At 42.9% G+C, this 21,423-nt stretch overlaps 1 protein-coding gene across 2 annotated transcripts in view; it reads left to right on the top strand.

Moving 5' to 3' along the window:
* APBA1 (amyloid beta precursor protein binding family A member 1) overlaps nt 1-21,423 on the top strand; it is a 139,541-nt gene that overhangs the window by 94,648 nt on the left and 23,470 nt on the right. The window contains exons 3-7 of one of the 2 annotated variants that reach the window (XM_044272838.1): nt 370-468; nt 4,727-4,766; nt 9,397-9,542; nt 11,860-11,892; nt 17,168-17,254. In XM_044272838.1, the coding sequence (XP_044128773.1) occupies nt 370-468; nt 4,727-4,766; nt 9,397-9,542; nt 11,860-11,892; nt 17,168-17,254 (405 nt within the window). The remainder of the gene's footprint in view (nt 1-369; nt 469-4,726; nt 4,767-9,396; nt 9,543-11,859; nt 11,893-17,167; nt 17,255-21,423) is intronic. The other variant, XM_044272846.1, reaches the window with a different exon arrangement.

Genomic DNA, 21,423 nt, shown 5'->3' with positions numbered 1-21,423 from the left:
GGCGATATAAAGAATATCTCACGTGCTCAAATATTTACAAGACAATGAAATGTGGGGCCCCATTGACTTTAATGCTCTGTGGTTACCATGTTACTGTGGATATTTTTTAAATACATAGGGGGAGATTTCTCAAACTGGTGTAAAGTAGAACTGGCTTAGTTACCCATAGCAACCCATCGGATTCAGAGCTCCTTTGGAAAATGAAAGGTGGAATCTGATTGGTTGCTATGGGCAACTAAACTAGTTCTACTTTACACCAGTTTGAGAAATCTCGTCCATATTTTCTTCTGCTATTAGTAAAAATAATTTTCGGATGTTTTTGTGTGATTTGGTCATTACCAATTCTTTTGTGTTTTTTACTCTGTTTAGTCTCCATCTCCTGATTCTTCCACGCAGGGAGCAGAATCCACAAACCGACAGCATGGTCCGAATGCCTGTGATGCAGCAGAATCCTCTTCTAATAAGGAGGTACGCCTACATCCTGGGGGATGCCACTCTGCTCCGTTCTTAGGTGTTTATGGGTCACTTATGTGCCACATTCTTTATCACTCTTTAGGTTTCTCGTGGTCGCACTTGACCTTGGCCACCCAGCTTTCCAGATATAAACTCTGTAACATGGAAACATTTGTTAGTTTTGTCCTTGTACAGATCTTGTCAGATCTCTCTGAAAGCACCTTCCGTTTTCTTGTACAAGGGGTTGTCCCATGAAACCTATTCTACAGTTTTCAAATCAGCTCCTGGATCTGTTTTTTTCCTTATTTCTCTGTTGATCTCAGCTATATTGCTGAGGTGGACGCACATGCTCAGTTCCATCCAGGGGCGGACTGAGAGCCTAAAGTGGCCATGGAAAAAATACTAAAAGTGGCCCTGTTTTGTAGTTGGCATCAAACTGATGGAAGGCAGGACCAGCAGTACCATACTATGGCACATTATACCACCCCAACAGAGCCAAATACCACCATCCAGCACAACATACTGCCAGCAGCACACAATACATCCCCAAAACTTCCACTGGCCGGCTATGAGGAGGGCTCAGGTAGCCCCCTGGGCATCAGCCCACCGGGAAATTTCCCTGTAAGGTATATGGCCAATCCCCCCTGGTTCCATCCTTCAACTGTCACCAGCCATATCTACTGTTAGAAGCTGTAACAGTTACAGGGAGAGAGCTGCAGCAGAAAGGACACCCCCCTGAGCTACAGAAGAAAGGACACCCCCCTGAACCTTGATAGGAAGAGAGCTACACGTTACCTGAAAAAGAACACACTCCCTGATATGCCAGCCTTAAGTGGGTTGTGCCAACATTAAATGTTATTTTAATGTAATTTAGCATTAAAAACTAGTTACTTGTGTGATCTATCCTCTGTTACGTCATTCTCTTTACATCATTATAATGGTGCCCCTGGTGTTAGATCTGTATAGTAATGCGCACATCTACCTGATGAAGTGGTCATACAGGCTCAGTGCCATCCTTCTAGCTTTGTTAGAAAGAGACTACCATGTAACTGTATGATGTGTGATTTTAATTGTTTTACATTAATCATGAGATAACTGCTTTAAAGGTCTGTTCACACTAGTGTTTTTGTGTGTTTTAGGCTACATGCAAACAACCGTATGTGTTTTGCGGTCCGCAAAAAAAAAAAAACGGATGCCATCCGCTTTTTTGGCGGATCCATTGTAACAATGCCTAAAACGGACAAGAATAGGACATGTTCTATTTTTTTTGCGGGGCAACGGAACGGACATACGGATGCGGACAGCACACGGTGTGCTGTCCGCATTTTTTGCGGACCCATTGAACTGAATGGGTCCGCATCCTATCCGCAAAAAAAAACGGAACGGACACGGAAACAAACAACGTTCGTGTGCATGTAGCCTTATTGTTACATCACTTCTTACAGGAAAATGGAGAAATGTTTCCATAACCATTCCTATTAAATTTGATCTTTTTCCAGTCTCAGTGCAGTAGTTGTATTTCGTTTCGTTTGCATCTCCTTGCCCTTTCTATGATCAGCCGTTCAATGGGCGTTCCTATGAAAGGGGTTATCCAAGACTATAAAAAGCTCCCCCATATGCCGGGCCCCTCACACTGATTATACTTACCTGACTCCCCGTGTGCAGATGAAGACATCCGGTGTCGGAGGTGAGCAGCCAATGGCAGGTCGGGAAAGGCCTTTCTAGAATCGCGGTTGACGCTAGGGAGGCTCGTCCCCGTCCCCACCTGACTTTGGCTGCAACCCCCCTTTCCCATCGACACCGCACACATGTTTTCATCCGCACACAGGGAGAAGCAGCAGCGGAGCCAGGTAAGTAGATTCATTGTGAGGGGCCCGGCATATGGGGGAGAACTTTATAGTCTTGGATAACCCCTTTAATATGGACCCCCACCAATCTGATTTCAATGGCTTATCCTGAAGATCAGTGATGGCCAGTTCGCAGTGTTCGCCCGCGAACACATGCGGGCTGCCATCTTAACTCACAAGTCCAGCGAGGCACAGGTAAGCCCTTACCTGTGCTTCGCCGGGCGGGTGAGTTAATATTCGAGGACAAACACTGCGAACTGGCCATCACTGCTGAATATAGGCCATTTCCTGAACCTGGAAAACCTCTCTTAACATAGTACATTGGGTTGTCCACACAATCATGTTGCATTATTATGTTTGTATATTCTCCAGTGTATTATAGGTACAGGTCACGGGCACGAGCTACCATTCTTCCCCAACTTCCTTTACAGGACCTTGGCTTATAAAGCACTGCTGTTTTTATTGTTCCCTAATGTATGTGCCAGGGTCATATAAAGGGAATTTACATTTATGTGCTTTGTTTATTATGTATTTTGATGTAGTCTTCATTTTAGTGTTTTATAATATTTCAATTTCACTTCCATTTATTTCAGTGAAGAGAAACCTTGACACTATTGGCCTGATAGCCCTGCCACAATACTGGTTGGAGTCTCTGACATGCACTTTCAAGTGCACCAGTCTCCTCTCCTGACATGTCTGTCTTAGTAACTACTGACACCCCCCTTATAATAACAATTCTGGAGTGTCTGTTCTTATGACCCTCTGTTGTGCCATCAGTTATTCCTACTAGAAGTTTATGAATGAATTTCCAGTAGTCTGCCAAGGTCCATCTGGACATTCCTGGTTGTGGGTGTGGTCTCTGCACACTGTGGTATTATCCAATCAGTCCTGCAGGTTTCAGATTGTGCAAGGACACACCCCCAACTGACAGCACCCATCTGGACCTTAATTGTAAACTGCTAGCAATTCATTCATAACCTTCTAACAGGAATAATAGAGGAATGGCACAACATAGAGTCATAAGAATAGATTCTCCAGAATTGTTATTACATAGGGAATGCAAGTAGTTACTAAAACGGACATGTCAGGAGTGGTGACAGATGCTCTCTCTCTGTAAAGGGCTCTGTAATATAAAGTAAATATAACACAGTGTCAACACATCAAATAGTAAGACTTTGTAGTATGCACTGTAATCAATGCTACAGAGGAGCTGGACCCAATAGATCTCTGCTCGTCAAACCTACAGCCACGATGACAGCCCTCGGCCCCGTGCATGTTGTACCTGCTGCAGAGGCAGAATTTGAACACATGTATATTACAGAACTTTACCAATTGATGTAACATTTACTTTTGCAAATTTATTTAAAGGGGTATTCTGTTTTTTTTTGTAAATGTATTTGTTTATATAGTAGGAAATCATACAGTTTTATAATATACACGTAATAAGAATTCTACATACATACTTTTCTTATATCAGGCAGTTGACCCCTATATGCAGAAGAAAGGTATAGCCCATGTATCCGTTTACAGGTTTAGTCCCATCTAGCTCTCCTACGGATGCATTTCACAGGACTAAAATGGACTGTGCCATTTTTGTCTTTAGGGAGAGGCAAACACATAGATATAATAAAGGTCCTCAAGCAAAATAAATAGATGTATATTAGAAAATTGTTGGACATCCTATTCTGTAAAGAAATGAATGTAAGCAATTTTGCAGACCCATTCATTCTCTATGGGGACTAAATGGATGCGGACAGCACATGGTCCGCAGCTCCGCAAAAGATAGAACATGTCCTATTCTTGTCCGCAGCTGCGGACAAGAATAGGCATTTCTAAAGGGGTTGCCGGCCGGGTGTGTTGCGGATCCGTAATTTGCGGGTCCCCAACACACCACAAATGTGTGAATGGACCCTTAAAACCAGAATACCTCTTTAAGTGTGGAGTATATAGTATTGTAAGACATGACTGGCATATCTTGAAACTTGGTATACGTATTAACTAATGTATTAACTAATTGTGTCTTCCATTCCATGCTTTGTTTGCCTCTGAGCTTTAGGGGCACAGGAATAACCCTATGAATAATATAGATGTTTTACCGTCCTTTCAGCCCTCTGAAATCCTGCGACCTTCTGATAGTCTCCTAGGCAGGAACTTCACGAGGTAGCATGCAGTGCTTGCAAGCATTACCCAAGGAGCCTGCAGATACAACCCTGAAATCCCCATTTACTGGAACATGCTAATAAGACACGCGCACCAGTCCCTAAATAACCACTAATAGTTTGAGAACAGCCTCATTTTTCTTAACAAGCGGCCGTCGGACTGCATTTGCTGTCTCTGGTGTGATATGTGCATGATGTCGTTTTTGTTCACCTTGCTGCATATGTCTTCCTGGTCTTTAAAACAAACATTGTTTGTCTTAATTACAGTCCAGAAAGAGCCTGGCTTCATTCCCGACCTACGTAGAAGGTAAGACTGAGAATGGATAGCCATTCATATCCAGCATAAATTTAAACTTTTGTATCCCATTGTATCGTTGTGGTTTGCACATGAGATAGTAGAAGCAGGTTTATTTTATTATGTGTTATAGATGCATGTGAGTTTTCTGAGGATTTAGTCCATCTCTACATGTTATTTTAGGCACTGCTGTCTCTTATTCTAATAGGCATAGCGTATTTATTATACTTATTGTAGCCTGATATCACTGCAAGTATAACCCATAGTAAGCCCCCATGCCATTGATTATTTCAAAGCTCCACCGATTCCAGTGGAATAGCAACGGGGATAATTGTGCATTGTACGATGTCCTGAAAAGGGCTTTCCATGTTGCTTTTTTAGTGGTTTGATAGTGGGTAACAGCTGATTTCTTGGGGTAGCAAGTTCCAGAATATGGGAGATGCACAGGAGAAATCTTGGAGGTGGTTGTGTCAAGAGCAGATAAGTGGAGAGCAAAGAAGAGGGTCTTGTGCACATTATTATGTGTGGAGATGTATCAGAAGTTCAGATGAGAGATGTATGGAGGAGATAGGTTGTGGACTCCCTAGTAAAAGGTTTAGGAGAGGGGAGAGGTGGATTAAATGGGTATCAGAGTTGAGAGTGGTTTAGTGGGTAGTCTTCTTACTGGGGTTCTGTTGGCATGGTCTTATACTGACTATATAAATAACAAAATACAGTTCCTGTGAACTTCCATTCTTCTGTGAGAGAAGAATATGAGCCTGCAGGGAGACATACAAGGCAGTAGATGTTTAAGATGAACGGCAGAGTATTAGCGGCTCAACAAAGTAGTTCAGACACAGACAATAGTGGAAGTTGTAGGAAGTTGTGGATCTGTTATGGCTGTCCTGGAAGTTTGTGGAAGTTAAGCAACTGTTATGGCTGTCCTGGAAGTTGGTGGAAGTTGAACATCTTTTATGGCTGTCCTAGAAGTTAATGGAAGTTGAACATCTCTTATATGGCTGTCCCGGAAGTTGGTGGAAGCTGTGCATCTGTTTGGCTGTCCTAGAAGTTGGTGGAAGTTGAGCATCTGGTATGGTTGTCCCAGAGGTTGGTGGAAGTTGAACATCTGTCATAGCTGTTCTGCAGGTTGGTGGAAATTGAGCATCTGTTATGGCTGTCCCGGAGGTTAGTGGAAGTTGAGCATCTGTTATGGCTGTTCTAGAGGTTGGTGGAAGTTGAGCATCTGTTATGGCTGTCCCGGAGGTTGGTCGAAGTTGAACATTTGTTATTGTTGTCCCAGGCAGTCACAATGTATCAAATTCTATAAAGTAGAAGGCTAATGGGCATATTCATCCTGTCCTGAGTTTAAGAATCTGTCCATATATGAGCAGAGTTAGCTAGTGATCTTTATAATGGACTACCATAAGGTGTGTATAAGTAATGTACCTGTTCCTGGACATGCTACCAATTTTTTCTCATCAAGAATGATTCCACCCAACCTAAAACCCATAAAACAAACAGTGTTACCATTGACTGTTAATCCATGGAAGGCCACACGACCATATACATTTAGCAGTCCGCAAATTGTGGATCCACAAAATATGGACGCAGTCTGGGTGCCATCCGCATGTTTTTTTGCGGACCCATTCACTTCAGTGGGTCGGTGGTGCACATTTTGCAGAACGGACATACAGATGCAGAAAGCACACAGATAATCCATGTGCTTTCCGCATCTGTATTTCTATTCCCAAAAAATTGGACATGTCCTATACTTGACCACAAAATGTGGACCACAGGCCAATTGAAGTCAATAGGCCCACAAAAAATTCTGATGCAACACTGACAGTATCCGTATTTTGTTGATCCGCAATTTGCAGACCGCAAAATACATATGGTTGTGAGCATGAGGACTAACTGTCCATTAGTAAGTGGCAGAATCTTATATTAGGATGATTGGGAAGTGTACTGCTCTGGTTTTTCCATTACTATGAAACTAAGCAAATGTATGTCATATAATTACTGTTATTTCCAGAGCACGCTATTACTTCCAGCTTGCAGAATGTTTATCACCACAGGCTCGATAATTCCATCTTGTTGCAGCAATGCGGCTGTGCAGCAGGGTTTTTGCTTTAGGGTCCATTCACACGTCAGTATTTTTCTATATCCCGAATTTCGGTCCGTTTTTTGCGGATCCGTTGTTTCTGAAAATGTTTCCGTATGTCATCCGTGTGTCATCCGTTTTTTGCGGATCCATTGACTTTGTATTGTACCAGGATCCGATTTTGCGGATAATAATAGGACAAGAAAACCACAGAAATAAGATAATAATGCACTTAGTAAAGTAGATGCAAGCATTATATATGGACAAAGTCCTCACTCTGATATGATAATATCTGAGACACTTAGCCAATATATTTTGATCATATGTCTTTTGCCCTTCCTATCCAATAGAGCGCCTTGATTAGGTGGTACATATAGGTGTGCTTGCTCCTCCTCCCATTGGTTGCTTGATGCACATGGAGGTTACTAGGAGCAGCACACCATATGTGCGGCGTCTGCGCTCCTGAACATAGAAGCCCAATGGCTTAGGTAGCTTTAGCGTAGGACCCGCCTGACCTGAGACCACCTTGACGCTTGGTAGGCGGGCTTAGATGTGTTTTGATCAAAATATATTGGCTAAGTGTCTCAGATATTATCATATCAGAGTGAGGACTTTGTCCATATATAATGCTTGCATCTACTTTACGAAGTGCATTATTATCTTATTTCTGTGATTTTCTTCAATAATATGGCCAGGGACATCCGCACATTTGTATATCGTATCGTGCAGGATGTTTTTATCTTAGTTGTTTCTGTGGATTTTTTTTGTCTATGTAATAATAGGACAAACTTTATATTTTTTCGGACATGCGGAACGGAACAACGGAAACGGACAGCACACATTGTGCTGTCCGATTTTTTTCAGGACCTATTGAAAATTAATGGGTACGCAACTGGTCCAGATCTGTTCCGCAAAAAACTGAACAGATCAGGAAAGAAACAACAGACGTGTGAATGGACCCTTAATAGTGGGAGGAAGGAACACTGACCCTTGGTCTTCTTGAGTGATGGCTGCCGCTGAATTTGTTTTGCGTTCCACTGTATTGCAAGCTTTGTAAAATTACCGTATATTGGAAATTATATTGGAAGGTGTATAACCCTGGGAATAATTGACTATATCTATGTATTTGAACAGATCCAGTAACTGTTTAGGACAGTCGTGGCGAACCTATGGCAGGGGTGCCAGAGGTGCCACTCAGAGCCCTCTCTGTGGGCACCCGCACCCTGGAAAAAGTCTATGGTGTACCAATATGCCTTAGACTTTTCCTGCCATTCATCAGCGTAGGGCGCACTATGAACGGCATAGCCAGCGCATTGAATGTAGGCAGGCTATTATAGGTAAATGATAAAGTACATGGAAGATATACTATACTGGTATTCAGGGTAAATTGCCGTGTTGGCACTTTGCAATAAATAAGTGGGTTTTGGGTTGCAGTTTGGGCGCTCGGTCTCTAAAAGGTTCACCATCATTGGTCTAGAACCTGTAAATCTAGTACTGTGGAAGAATAGGTTGACTGTGTCTGAAGTGTCCTTTAGATGTCCTGTCTCCAATGTGGATCATGATCTTGTATCTTGATATCTAGCACCCGCACACAATAGGGACAATTAAGTAGGTAGTGAATAAATAAATGCAGTACTGAATGAAATGTAAGAAACCAAGGACTCTGTGTGACCAGTTATGCACCCTGTGCTGACATCAGATTTTCTGTTATAATGATTTGTTGTGTCAGAATAGACACAATAAGCAAACTTTTTCTGATCTATTAACCTACTGTAAAATATTGAAAATCTGTGAACACCTCTTTTTATTGATTTAGATAGTTCAGAAGAGGAGAGAGAGGGACTGAAGCTGTCAGATAGCCAGTCTGATGGATTTATCACAACAGCATTCAGATGCGTGTACTGTGAAACTTAGAAGTCAGACATGGCAATTTCTTAATAAAAACATTTTAGCCCAATCTAAATAAAAAATAAAATGCCTTGAAAGGCATCTAAAGCATACAAGATACCATATGTAGGACATTTTTAGAAGGCATCATGAAAGAAAAACACTTTCTTTTGGCATCTGCAAGATACCATGATGCCCAAGTATAACTAATAACGTATGTCCCAATGTTTAAAAGGTCGAACACTGGCCTATAATAGCTACCGTCCAACTGATAGCACTAGAGGCACTGGTTTCTTTTTTGGAAAGAGAGCTAATTTGCAGATGTTTTTCCCAGAGGAGCATTGCATGGCCTATCGGACTCCTTACATCTGCTAGGCTCTCGCCACAAGGAGCACTAGTATGCCCCAGGTTCCCGACCTTAGCCTCTCACCCAAGTAAGCCAGTATTCTCTGCACTAATGAGGGGCAGTCATCCTGAAACAGCTGTATGCAGAGGGGGTACTGGCTCGGCTATCATCCTACGTTATCTCTCAAGCCCTGTTTATAAGGTTGAACATTGACTTATTGGATAGCACCTTTTCAACTGGTGGTTCCAGAAGCAAAACTTTCTTTTCTTAGCTTGCTCCTTTTTTTATGTCTAATGCTGGATTTTAAGTGTATATATATTTTCTCCCAGTCCCTGGACCCTGTGATCCAGAAGATTTAATTGATGGCATAATATTTGCTGCCAATTACCTTGGCTCCACTCAGCTACTGTCTGACAAAACTCCATCTAAGAATGTGCGCATGATGCAAGCCCAAGAAGCAGTTAGTCGGATTAAGGTAAGGGGTTAAACGTCTTGTCACTTATAATGTTTAGAGAGTACCGTTATCCCCCAATGCTCTGTGCTCAAATGTCTGCGATTCATCTTCCCCCAGTCTAATTAGGAAACAGAAAAATAACATGATTCAGTTAGAAAGAGCACGGAGTGTAGAAAATATATACCAAAAAATCTCAGCAGTCCCTTGTGATTATCCTGTCATTTGATCCTATCTCATTTTACAAAAAAAGTTTAAGAAATTTTCATCCCTTCTGCTCAACATCAGGCAGAACTGGACTATGGCTGTAAGGCAACTGGCTGCAGCAGGTGCCCTCCTTATTTGCTCTGAAGCCAGTCATGATAAGCTTGCCTCCCTAGCAAAGCCATTTCGCCTTAAGACATCTGCCAGACATAAATGGAAGTGATCAGGAGTAAATTAACACCTTATTTTTTCCAAGTTTTTTTGTGAGCATGCAGAAAATACTGCGGACAGAAACTTCAGTCTTGCATTAAAGGAGTTGACCGTCTTTTGACATTTACATGATCAGTAATGTTGTGTCTGTACATCTGTTACATTCTTACTTGTGTGGGTAATAGCACTCTTCCTGTTAGCTGTAGCTGGTCTTATTTAAGGATGGCTCTAACATTGAGCTTGATGGATATAAAGTATTATTAGTTATCTGAAGGTGTAATCAGTATTTAATTAAACATATTAGGCTACTTTCACACTAGCATTCGGGCGGATCCGTTCTGAACGGATCCGCTCATATTAATGCAGACGGAGGCTCCGTTCAGTACGGATCCGTCTGCATTAATAACTTTAAAAAAATTCGCAAGTGCGCAAGTGCGAAAGTAGCCTGCGCGGATCCGTTCAGACTTTCAATGTAAAGTCAATGGGGGACGGATCCGCTTGAAGATTGAGCCACATTGTGGCATCTTCAAACGGATCCGTCCCCATTGACTTACATTGAAAGTCTGGACGGATCCGCACGGATCCGCACGCCTCCGAACGGCCAGGCGGACACCCGAACGCTGCAAGCAGCGTTCAGCTGTCCGCCTGTCCGTGCGGAGGCGAGCGGAGCGGAGGCTGAACGCCGCCAGACTGATGCAGTCTGAGCGGATCCGCCTCCATTCAGACTGCATCAGGGCTGGACGGCTGCGTTCGGGTCCGCTCGTGAGCTCCTTCAAACGGAGCTCACGAACGGAAACCCGAACGCTAGTGTGAAAGTAGCCTAAAAGGGTTCTCCGAGACTGGGAACCCTTTTGCCCTATTACCAGGCAGGGTTTGGGAATTAAAAAAAACCCTCTCCTATCACTGGGGCTCCGGTTCCCACACTGAGCTACCTTCTCCTCTGCTTCAGGTCCTCCTAGACCAGTAGTGTAATGTTCCATCTACACTCATTGCTGCCCATTTAATGTATTTTGCACGTTACCGCTGAGGCAATAAACTGTCTGGCAGCGGTAACATGTGGCACATCAAAATTCCAGTCCAGTGGGGACCAGAAGTGGAGGAGAAGGGAGCTCGTAGTTGGAAACGGAGGCCTTGTTACAGGTGAGTCTTTTTTTTTTTATCCCTGCACCTTGCCTGGCAACATCAAAAAGGGTTTCCTATCTTGGACAACACCATTAAAGGAGATGTCTCACAGAGGATGGCACCACCGTCCGATCATTGATGGTCCTATTTCTTCATCTCCTGTAAATCGCAAGAGAAGTGGCAGCTGAATGGATTAAGAAGGAGGTTAAGTGGGGCGATGCTTTCCTAACGCTGCATCCTGTTTGTTCTAGTGATTGACCGAGGTCACAGTGGAGACACTGACACCAGTTGAGCATTGGTGGCGTATTTTCTAGAGATATGCTACCAATGTCTCTGGTGACAACCCCTTTAAGACAACAGCATTACTACTGATTAGTTACCCATTGGCAAGATTATAGATTAGGGATGAAGGGTTACATTCCCTCCATCTTCATTATTTTAACAATGCTACATCCACATCTTAATATGAGTTGTTTTCATTACCGTTAAGTTCATGTTTCATACAGACCCGTTTTCTTTCTCATTTCTGTGGATTCTAAAGATGTGAAGACATCTGAGTTTTATTTGCAACACGTACTATATATGGCAGATAGCTATAAAGAAGCCGGCACAAGTGTGAAATACGTTAAAAATGAGCAGCAAGCCATATGTCATCACACCCAATGCACCGTAGCTGGTAATGCTAGCCTCTCCAGTTCTGTCTTACATTGTCAGTAGCTGCCTCCTATACTCCCCCGAAGAGAAGCAGAATCGGTAACCTATTCTCTAACCATATTCCTGTCTCTGTTTATTTCATGCTAAGCAGATGGCCCAGAAATTAGCCAAAAGCAGGAAGAAGGTGCAGTACAATCTCATCACTTTGTTGTTATGCTTGTTATTTTATTTTAGTTTTTTTTTAGTTTTAGCTTGCATTTTCCTATCTTGATGTGTCATCTTTTCTGTGAAAGCTATCCTCTCTTTTAACATAAACATTTCATTTCTTAAACTATAACCATTAACCACTGACCATTAAGACGTTCATACCTATTGTGGTCATGCATACAGTACCTGGGTTTCATTAGTTACAACCTCACTAAGTTTAAAAAAAAGAAATGACATAGGAAATGGGAATGGGCAGCCATTACAGCTCCTATTTTTCCATGCTCTAAGAATGATAAATCTACCCGGTTATGCATTACTACTTTGTCTGTAACTATATTGCAGAGTTGCTTAAAGGGCATCTGTCAGCAGTTTTGTACCTATGAAATTAGCTGACCTGTTACATGTGCGCTCGGAAGCTGAAGGCATCTGTGTTGATCCCATGTACATATGTGCCCGCATTGCTGAGAAAAATCATGTTAATATATGCAATCATATATTAATCAATGTTAATATATGCAAATGAGCCTCTAGGAGCAATGGGGGCGTTGCCATTACACCTAGAGACTCAGCTCTCTCTGCAACTGCCACTTCCTCTGCACTTACAAGGCCTGGCATAATGATGTTTTCACTGCCTGGCTCTGTCAATCAAAGTGCAGAAGACGTGGCACTTGCAGAGAGAGCAGAGCCTCTAGGAGTAATGGTAACGCCCCCATTGCTCCTTTGCATATATTAAAACATAATTTTCCTTAGTAATGCGGGCTCATATGACATGGGACCAACACAGATGCCTTCAGCTGCCAGGTGTACATGTGACAGGTCAGCCAGTGTCATGGGTACAAATCTGCTGACAGATGCACTTTAAGACAAAAAAATAAAAATGGTTGAGCAGAGTTTTTGAAAAAAATAGACAATGAACCGGTGCTCTATCCAATCGGCTGTTGGGACGGTATAAAAATATTGTATATTAGGAGAAACCTACTGACTACTTTGTGAATATTTTCTTTGTGCAGGTCTAGACTGCCTAAATTGACACTATCTGCAGGATTAGTATATCTGCTCCTTTGTTATTTTGTGTAGAGGTCACAGGTATTAATATTAACCGTTAGTCACTGTGATTTAATATTAAAAAACAGATTCAACCATGGGTGTCCCTGCCAAAAAAGTAACCACTGAAGTATTATAGCTATACATAGGGATTCCCCAGCATACATGTAACCAGGAAGAGCTCACTAAATGAGGCAAAAAACTAGAAAAACTAAAGCTCATAAACATCCAATTTATGAAAAAAGTACTTTATTGTTACATAATAAATAAATAATGTATATATAATACCATTAAAAAGCAGGGTAGGGAACAGAAAAACACCATCCCAGCAACTTACAGGTCACTAAATCCAAGTAAATGCATGTACAATCAAACATTCATCGGTTACATTATAAAGGTGAGCCCTCAATGGTGGATGACATGAAAAGGACAACAGTTAGCAATACTACCCACGATGCAAAAGTCCTTATATAAGACACATTATAGTGTAAAACACCTGTGGCTAATATGTATACCGTCTAAATCCCAAAGGGATATGGCGTGACCTGATGTCCTAAATATAGGCTGCAAAGCTGCACAGTATATAAATGCGAGAGACTCACCCACTGATGATAGGACCTGCTTTACTGGGATGGGTAACGCCATCAGTAACATATGCGTAACATTCACACGCCGTATTTATTCATGGAGATCTGCAGCAAATGGACATATGAGATATGTGCAGATGAAAGGACCATAAATGTATAAATGAATTGCCAGCAGCCTGAAATAAATGTCCAGCTGTGTGTTACCAGTTGGGGTGTGTCCCACTCCCTGCACAGTCTAATACCATCCAATCAAGTACTGGCAGTGTCAGACTGTGCAGGGACCCACTCCCTACTGGTAGCACCCATCTGGACCTTAATTGCAGACTGCTGGCAGTTCATGTATAAGCTTTTAGCAGGAATAATAGAAGTTTGGGACAAGATAGAGTAGTAAGAATGAATTTTTCAGAATTCTTATACACGTAGAACAGACCTGCCAGGAGAGGAGACGGGATGTCCTTCACTGTTGATAGCGTGGACAAAATTCACAATTTACTGTGAAGTACAGTACAGACCAAAAGTTTGGACACACCTTCTCATTCAAAGCGATTTCTTTCAAAACTATGAATTAACACATGTGGAATTATATACATAACAAACAAGTGTGAAACAACTGAAAATATGTCATATTCTAGGTTCTTCAAAGTAGCCACCTTTTGCTTTGATTACTGCTTTGCACACTCTTGGCATTATCTTGATGAGCTTCAAGAGGTAGTCACCTGAAATGGTCTTGAAGGAGTTCCCAGAGATGCTTAGCACTTGTTGGCCCTTTTGCCTTCACTCTGCGGTCCAGCTCACCCCAAACCATCTCGATTGGGTTCAGGTCCGGTGACTGTGGAGGCCAGGTCATCTGGCGCAGCACCCCATCACTCTCCTTCATGGTCAAATAGCCCTTTACTTTCAAAGTTTTCCCAATTTTTCGGCTGACTAACTGACCTTAATTTCTTAAAGTAATGATGGTCCCTCGTTTTTCTTTACTTAGCTGTTTTTTTTCTTGCCATAATACAAATTCTAACAGTCTATTCAGTAGGACTATCAGCTGTGTATCCACCTGACTTCTCCTCAACGCAACTGATGGTCCCAACCCCATTTATAAGGCAAGAAATCCCACTTATTAAACCTGACAGGGCACACCTGTGAAGTGAAAACCATTTCAGGTGACTACCTCTTGAAGCTCATCAAGAGAATGCCAAGAGTGTGCAAAGCAGTAATCAAAGCAAAAGGTGGCTACTTTGTAGAACCTAGAATATGACATATTTTCAGTTGTTTCACACTTTTTTGTTATGTATATAATTCCACATGTGTTAATTCATAGTTTAGATGCCTTCAGTGTGAATCTACAATTTTCATAGTCATGAAAATAAAGAAAACTCTTTGAATGAGAAGGTGTGTCCAAACTTTTGGTCTGTACTGTACATCCAGTAATTAATAGTCCTATGCCACAAGGGCCCCATAGAGGACACACATGTAGTCACTCTGGCCAGGATTCTATTTTATTCGTATTTTTTTATTTTATTTTTTTATTGGCATAGGTTTAGTTGCTTTTATAATGTGGTGAACGAGCACTTTATGTCATCTGTTTGTACTGGCTACTAGTGTCCTGATGCAGATTAGGTATCTCCTAAAATACAATGTTTTTTTTACGTTCCAGACAGCTGAGGTGGTTAGAGTGCCAGCTTGTTGTTAGCGTTGACTGTTTGGTTTCTTGTGGGTCGAGGATTCCACCACAGCCGCCTCAGTATTAGGGATCATGCACACAAACGTATTTTTTTTCAGCTTTTGGGTCAGTATTACGGATCCGTGTTTTGCGGACCTCAAAATAAATATGGTCATGTGCATGAGCCCTTATGTGGTGAGATGCCCATAATAGAGTTTACAAAAACTCCAGGACGATATTTTTTATTTTCCATGTTAGTGATGATTTACACATTGCATACAGTGCACTGGACCTGACTGTTGCACCCTCCCTGCATTAGTAAACCGGTTACCAGAATAGTGGCACAGCGTGACATGATATACAATTGCAATGTGAAAAAACATTAGATTTTCTTGCTTGCTGCTGGTAACCATAGCCTAACAAGCTAATGAGATGCTAGTGTATTACATATATAGAAAATACAGGCTGCTTAAAGAGGTTGTTTCATGATCAACAGATCAGATCACTCAAACATAAATTTATTTAAAAAAATTCTCCTGTTGTCTAGATATTGCGCCCTATGCTGTCTTTTATAATCCCTCCTTGATCGCCCATCTAATGGGGCACATTTACCTATACCTGGTTCAGGTCACGGTTTATTTTTCCGTTCTTCTGATCCGTCAGAAGGACAAAAAAAATTAAGAAAAATCAGATCCTGTATTTTAAGCTTCCGTTATGCTTAGTTATGCACATTTGGTGTCTGTTTTAGCTACTTCCATCTGAAATCCATTATTTTAGACCGAAAAAAGTCCTGCATGCATAAAATAAAGGATCTCAGACAGAAATGGCTAAAATGGATGCTAAGTGTGCATAGATAACGGATGCTTAACATACATGATACGTTTTTTTTCTTTATTTTCCTGTTCTTTAACGTGTTTAAAAGTAGACAGTCTAAAGATGGACTACATTTATCACATGCATTTGGGGTGCAATTAGGGTCCATTCACACGTCCGTGGTGTGTTGCGGATCCGCAACACACTCGCCCGGCACCCCTCTACAAATGCCTATTCTTTTCCGCAGCTGCGGACAAGAATAGGACATGTTTTATCTTTTGCGGAGCTGCGGACCGGAAGTTCGGGGCCGAAACCCGGAAGTTCGGGGCCGCGCTCCGCAAATACGGAAGCAGAGAGCACGGCCTATAGAGAATGAATGGGTCCGCACCCGTTCTGCAAAATTGCAGAACGGGTGCGGACCCTTTTGCGGACATGTGAATGGGGCCTTAGACTTTTGTCTGACTTGTTTGTTGGCTTCCTGTGCTCCAAAATGTGCACAAAATCTTTTTTGCAAATTGATGCTCTTTATGCCACATTCTTTTGGACTGAACCACACCTCCTGTCAAAATCGATGCAGTGGATTTTTCTTTAAGTTGCATTTGATTCATAAATAGGTCTAAAATTACAGGTGCCAATAATGCTCTAAATTGCACCACATTTTGGCGCGTTTTAAAGCAATGCTTAGTAAATGTGGGCTCATGTGTTTAGTGCTGGTAAGAATAAACCACTTCTAATGTCGTGATTCCTATTGCCTGGCCTGTACAGTACCAAAAAATGACTATCCTACCTGTGTATAGGATCCTGGTGGTCAGACTGGGGGACAGAGTAAGCTACTGGACCTGTATGACCACCAGCTTTGACACACAAGGTGGACATTTTGAGAGAAAATTAATCAACAAGTATCTAACAGAAATATATCTAGACACGAAGACTTAAAAAAAATTTCAGTTAGAAAATGTTAATATTTTGCTAGAACTAGAATACATTTTACTTGTTGGAGAAACCCAAAATACATGACAGCTTGTGAAAGTAATGGACATTTGGATTTTTTATACCTTCTTTTTGGAGCCTGCGGTTCAGTTTTGTCTGCTCTGTATAACATCTCGGCGTTGGTGTGTGATTTGTCTTCACTTTTTGACTGGCTGTTTTTGTAGGCCGCAGAAGGAGAAGCTCAGCCCATGACTGAGGTGGACTTGTTTATCTCGACTCAAAGAATAAAAGTTCTGAATGCGGATACACAGGTAAGGAAGCTGCCAACAGTGGAGAAGTAATGAGCAATCTTTCTTATAGTATCGTTCATGTATTTGATGCAGTAAAATAACTTTACAAAGAAGGTACTGATGTGTTACTCTACCTCAGACTAATTTTATGGCCATGAATGTATACCCAAAGACTGGATTCATACATGCAGTTTTTTGTGGCCAGAAGCGGATTCACAAAACTAAAAAAGAAGGTTCTACTTCCGCTTAGCTTGAAACTGCAATGAAAACTGCATCAAAAACTGTATGTGTGAATCCAGCCACAAACATGTCCACCTTAAAGGTAAGTCAGTTAATATGCCAGTATGGCCTTAGTCTTTGAGAAGTAACCAGTTTAAAATGTCTCTGTCACATCTACCATACTGGAGTGTTTGAGTGCGGCATATGATATTTATATTGTTTTATATAAATTGATGCATTAGTTTTGCTGCTTTCCTCATGAATTGATGGATAGCGGTCATTCTGTAGACACTCAGAGAAAGCTGTCCATTAAGTTGTAGGGTGGGGAGCAGGAGTTACAGACTCGTTTCTTTAATCTGGGCAAAATTTTACATGGTACCTAAAAAGCCCCTTTCAGCTAATCTGTGGAGAGAAGACTCTTTTACTATTTAGTTGTTCCGACATTTCCGCAATTACGGCTGGGATCACAGAACTGCCTGACTGGCTGGGGGCTCTTCCTCTGACGTCACAACCAGCCATGCTCCTGTTTCTTCCTTTTTCGTTCAGTAGCATAATGTAGATGTAGCTGAATGGGAAGAAAGAGGAGCACATCCAGTCGCAACCTCAGGGGAAGAGCCTGCAGCCCAGTCGGGCGGTCACTTTATCCCATGCAGGATCAAGACATCGGCAGAGCAAAAATACAACTCAAATGGGGTCAAATTTATCAAACTGGTGTAAAGTAGAACTGGCTTAGTTGCCCATAGCAACCAATCAGATTCCACTTTTCATTTTTTTTTTTTTTCCAATTTAGATTTTATTGAAATTTTTTGGTACAACAAAAATAGAGACGTGTGCACAGTCAAACAATGTTAACAGTTCAAACACGATGTCCACAGAACTGTGTTGGGCATACACCCATCATCACATAGTACAGCTCATGAGAGAATATGAGGTAGACATATCTAATGAACACGTAAAATTTCAGTAACATACAAACATACAAGACGCTGGACAAGGGGATAGGGGGAAGGAAAAAGGGGGGGAAGGGTACAATTTCTGCTGAAGCTGCTAAACCTGCGCATCACGAAATGCGGCTGAAGAGCGAAAGGTTTCCCACGGGCCCCAAATCCTCACATATCGTGCGGTATCTGCGGGCGAAATGCTAATGAGATCTTCCAACCTCTGATACAGAGAAATTTCGTCAAACCACTCCTCAGGCGAAGGGGGAGAAGGGGATTTCCAATGCCTGGGGATCACCGCCTTTGCCGCCTGAACCATATATTTTAGGAGGGATTTTTTATATGCCGGGACATTCAAGACACTATCGAATAACAAAAGAGCTTCTGGGGAGTTTTGGATAGGGACACCTGTGACCTCTTTAATTATTCTATGAACGAAGTTCCAGAAGGGCCGTAAGCCGCTACAGTTCCACCACACATGGATCATCGTGCCTTCCTCTTAAGACATCTCCAACAACGGTCCGATACCGTCGGGAACCATTTGTGGAGTAGTGCTGGCACTCTGTACCATCTAGATACAATTTTGTAGCTCGTTTCCTGAGCTTTGGCCGAAACCGTCGATTTGTGTGCTAGAAGGAAGCATCTGTTCCACTGAGCTGGGGTATACTGATTCCCCAAGTCCCGCTCCCAGGCTTGACAATATGGAGGAAGGCACGAGGATCGCTGGTGTATCAGTAGTTTGTATACTGCGGATATGGGGTGTAAGGTCGCTGAGGAGGAGATACACATCCGCTCAAACTCAGTGAGTTTTCTGGCCAGAGTGTGAGTTCCCCTCAGAGAGGTGTAAAAGTGTTGGAGTTGTAAGTATTCAAAGGAATTGCGGGTTAGTGGAGCCTCTAAAATCTGGGCCAGGGGTTTAAGTGTGGGGCCAGAGAGAACATGGCAGAACCTGATCGGTCGGGTTCTTGAGCTTTGAAGAAAAGGTTTAGAGGAGTGTCCTGGAGGAAATCTAGGATGATCCGTGATTGGCACCAGAGGGCCTTTAGGGTCAATCAGTGAGGTCGAGCGGCTAATGGATGCTAAAGTTGCAAGGGTATGGTGAGCAGAGAATGACAAATGTAATGACAGTTGACGTGGAGAGCCTACTAGCCATGGGAGGGTTGAAACCGCGCACATTGAAGTATCCCTAGTAATTTGTACCCACGCCTTGGGAGAATCAGCACGTGTCAGGTCCAACAGTCGGGCATATGCTGCGGAATGATAGTATAGCCTGCAATCTGGAAGACCCACCCCTCCCGTTTCCTTGGTGCGGGTCATTATCTCCCATTTTATCCGCGGTCGGCCAGGGGCCCATACAAATTGTGTGAAGCACCTACGTAGTTGGGACCAGAAAGTAGACGGTATATGAAGGGGAATAGTCTGTATAAGGTACAATAGTTTCGGCAAAAGGGTCATCTTTACTATACTAATCCTTCCAAACCAAGAAAAGTCTCGTTTACGCCATCCGTCTAAATCTTTTTGGAACTGCAAGAGGAGGGGCGCAAAGTTCAACTTATGAAGTCGTGAGAGGTCTGCTGTCAATTTAATCCCCAGATACGTTATGCCCTTAGGTGGCCAGGCAAAGGGAAAAGAAGCCTTGAGAGCTTGGGACATTTCACTTGTCAGAGTGACGTCTAAGGCCTCTGACTTGGACATATTAATCTTAAAATTGGACCAGGTACCAAAATGAGATATTTCTCGAAGTAAGGACGGCAAGGAGATACGTGGGTTGGTTATGTATAGAAGGAGATCGTCAGCAAACGCCGCGCATTTATACTCTCGGGATCCGATCTTTATTCCCGTTATGTCCGGGTTGGCACGAATAGAGGCCAACAGGTGCTCCATGACCAGAACGTATAATAAAGGGGACAATGGGCATCCCTGCCGTGTCCCATTATGGATTGGGAAGGGGGGGGGAGAGGGCACCATTAACTTTGACTCTAGCGGTGGGATGTTGGTACAGTGTCAGGATCTTTGACAGGAATATCGGGCCCAAACCTATATGTGAAAGGGTCTCCTGGATGGCGCGCCAAGAGATCCGGTCAAAGGCCTTTTCTGCGTCTAGGGAAAGCACCATAAGGGGGACCTTTTTAGATTTGGCATAGTGGATGATGTCAAGGGTTTTAAGAGTGTTGTCCCGGGCTTCCCTCCCCGGCACAAACCCGACCTGATCAGCGGAAACCAGGGAAGGCAGATAGGCGCTCAATCTGTTCGCCATTAATTTGGCGAAGATCTTGAGATCTACGTTTAAAAGGGAGATAGGACGATAGCTGGCACACAGGTGGGGGTCTTTTCCTGGCTTCGGAATGACCGTAATATGTGCCTCTGTGGTCTGCGCCGGGAAGGGGAGCCCAGGAGACACTTCATTGAAAACTTGGAGCATAATAGGGGAAAGATTGGAGGAAAAGGCTTTGTAAAACCTAGCCGTGAACCCGTCAGGGCCTGGGCTCTTGCCACCCGGGAGCGATTTAAGTACCGCATGAAGTTCAGTGTCCGTGAATGGAGCCTCTATAGCGGACAGAATCAAGCGCAGAAAGCTTGGGAAGTAGGAGGGGTAGGTCAGGGTGACTGCCTACTACTTGAGGGGATGTTTGGGGCAGGTTGTAGAGCTTCGAGTAGAAGGAGTGAAAAGCAGCCGCAATATCAGCGGTTGTGTGGATCATACGATCCTGGGCATTTTTGATAGCGGGAATATGGGAGGCTGCCAGTCTCCCCTTTAGAGCCCTTGCCAACATACGACCACTTTTATTCCCGTATTCGTAGAATTTACTCCTGCAAATTTGCACCATACGTTTGTAGGAGACCTCTAGGAGGCGCTTAGCTTCCATACGTGCATTCTGGAGATCATGCAGGGTTTGCAGGGTAAGTGCTCGTTTGTGGGCAAGTTCCAGGGAAGTGACTCTTTGTAGAGCAAGCTTAAGTGAATGGGCTTTCTCCCTCTTGAGACGGGAGCCATGCTTAATGAGTACACCTCGAAGAACACACTTCAAGGCC

The sequence above is a fragment of the Bufo gargarizans genome, chromosome 1 (genome assembly GCF_014858855.1).
Source record: "Bufo gargarizans isolate SCDJY-AF-19 chromosome 1, ASM1485885v1, whole genome shotgun sequence".
Lineage (NCBI taxonomy): Eukaryota > Metazoa > Chordata > Amphibia > Anura > Bufonidae > Bufo > Bufo gargarizans.
This window is presented reverse-complemented; position numbering and strand designations above follow the sequence as displayed.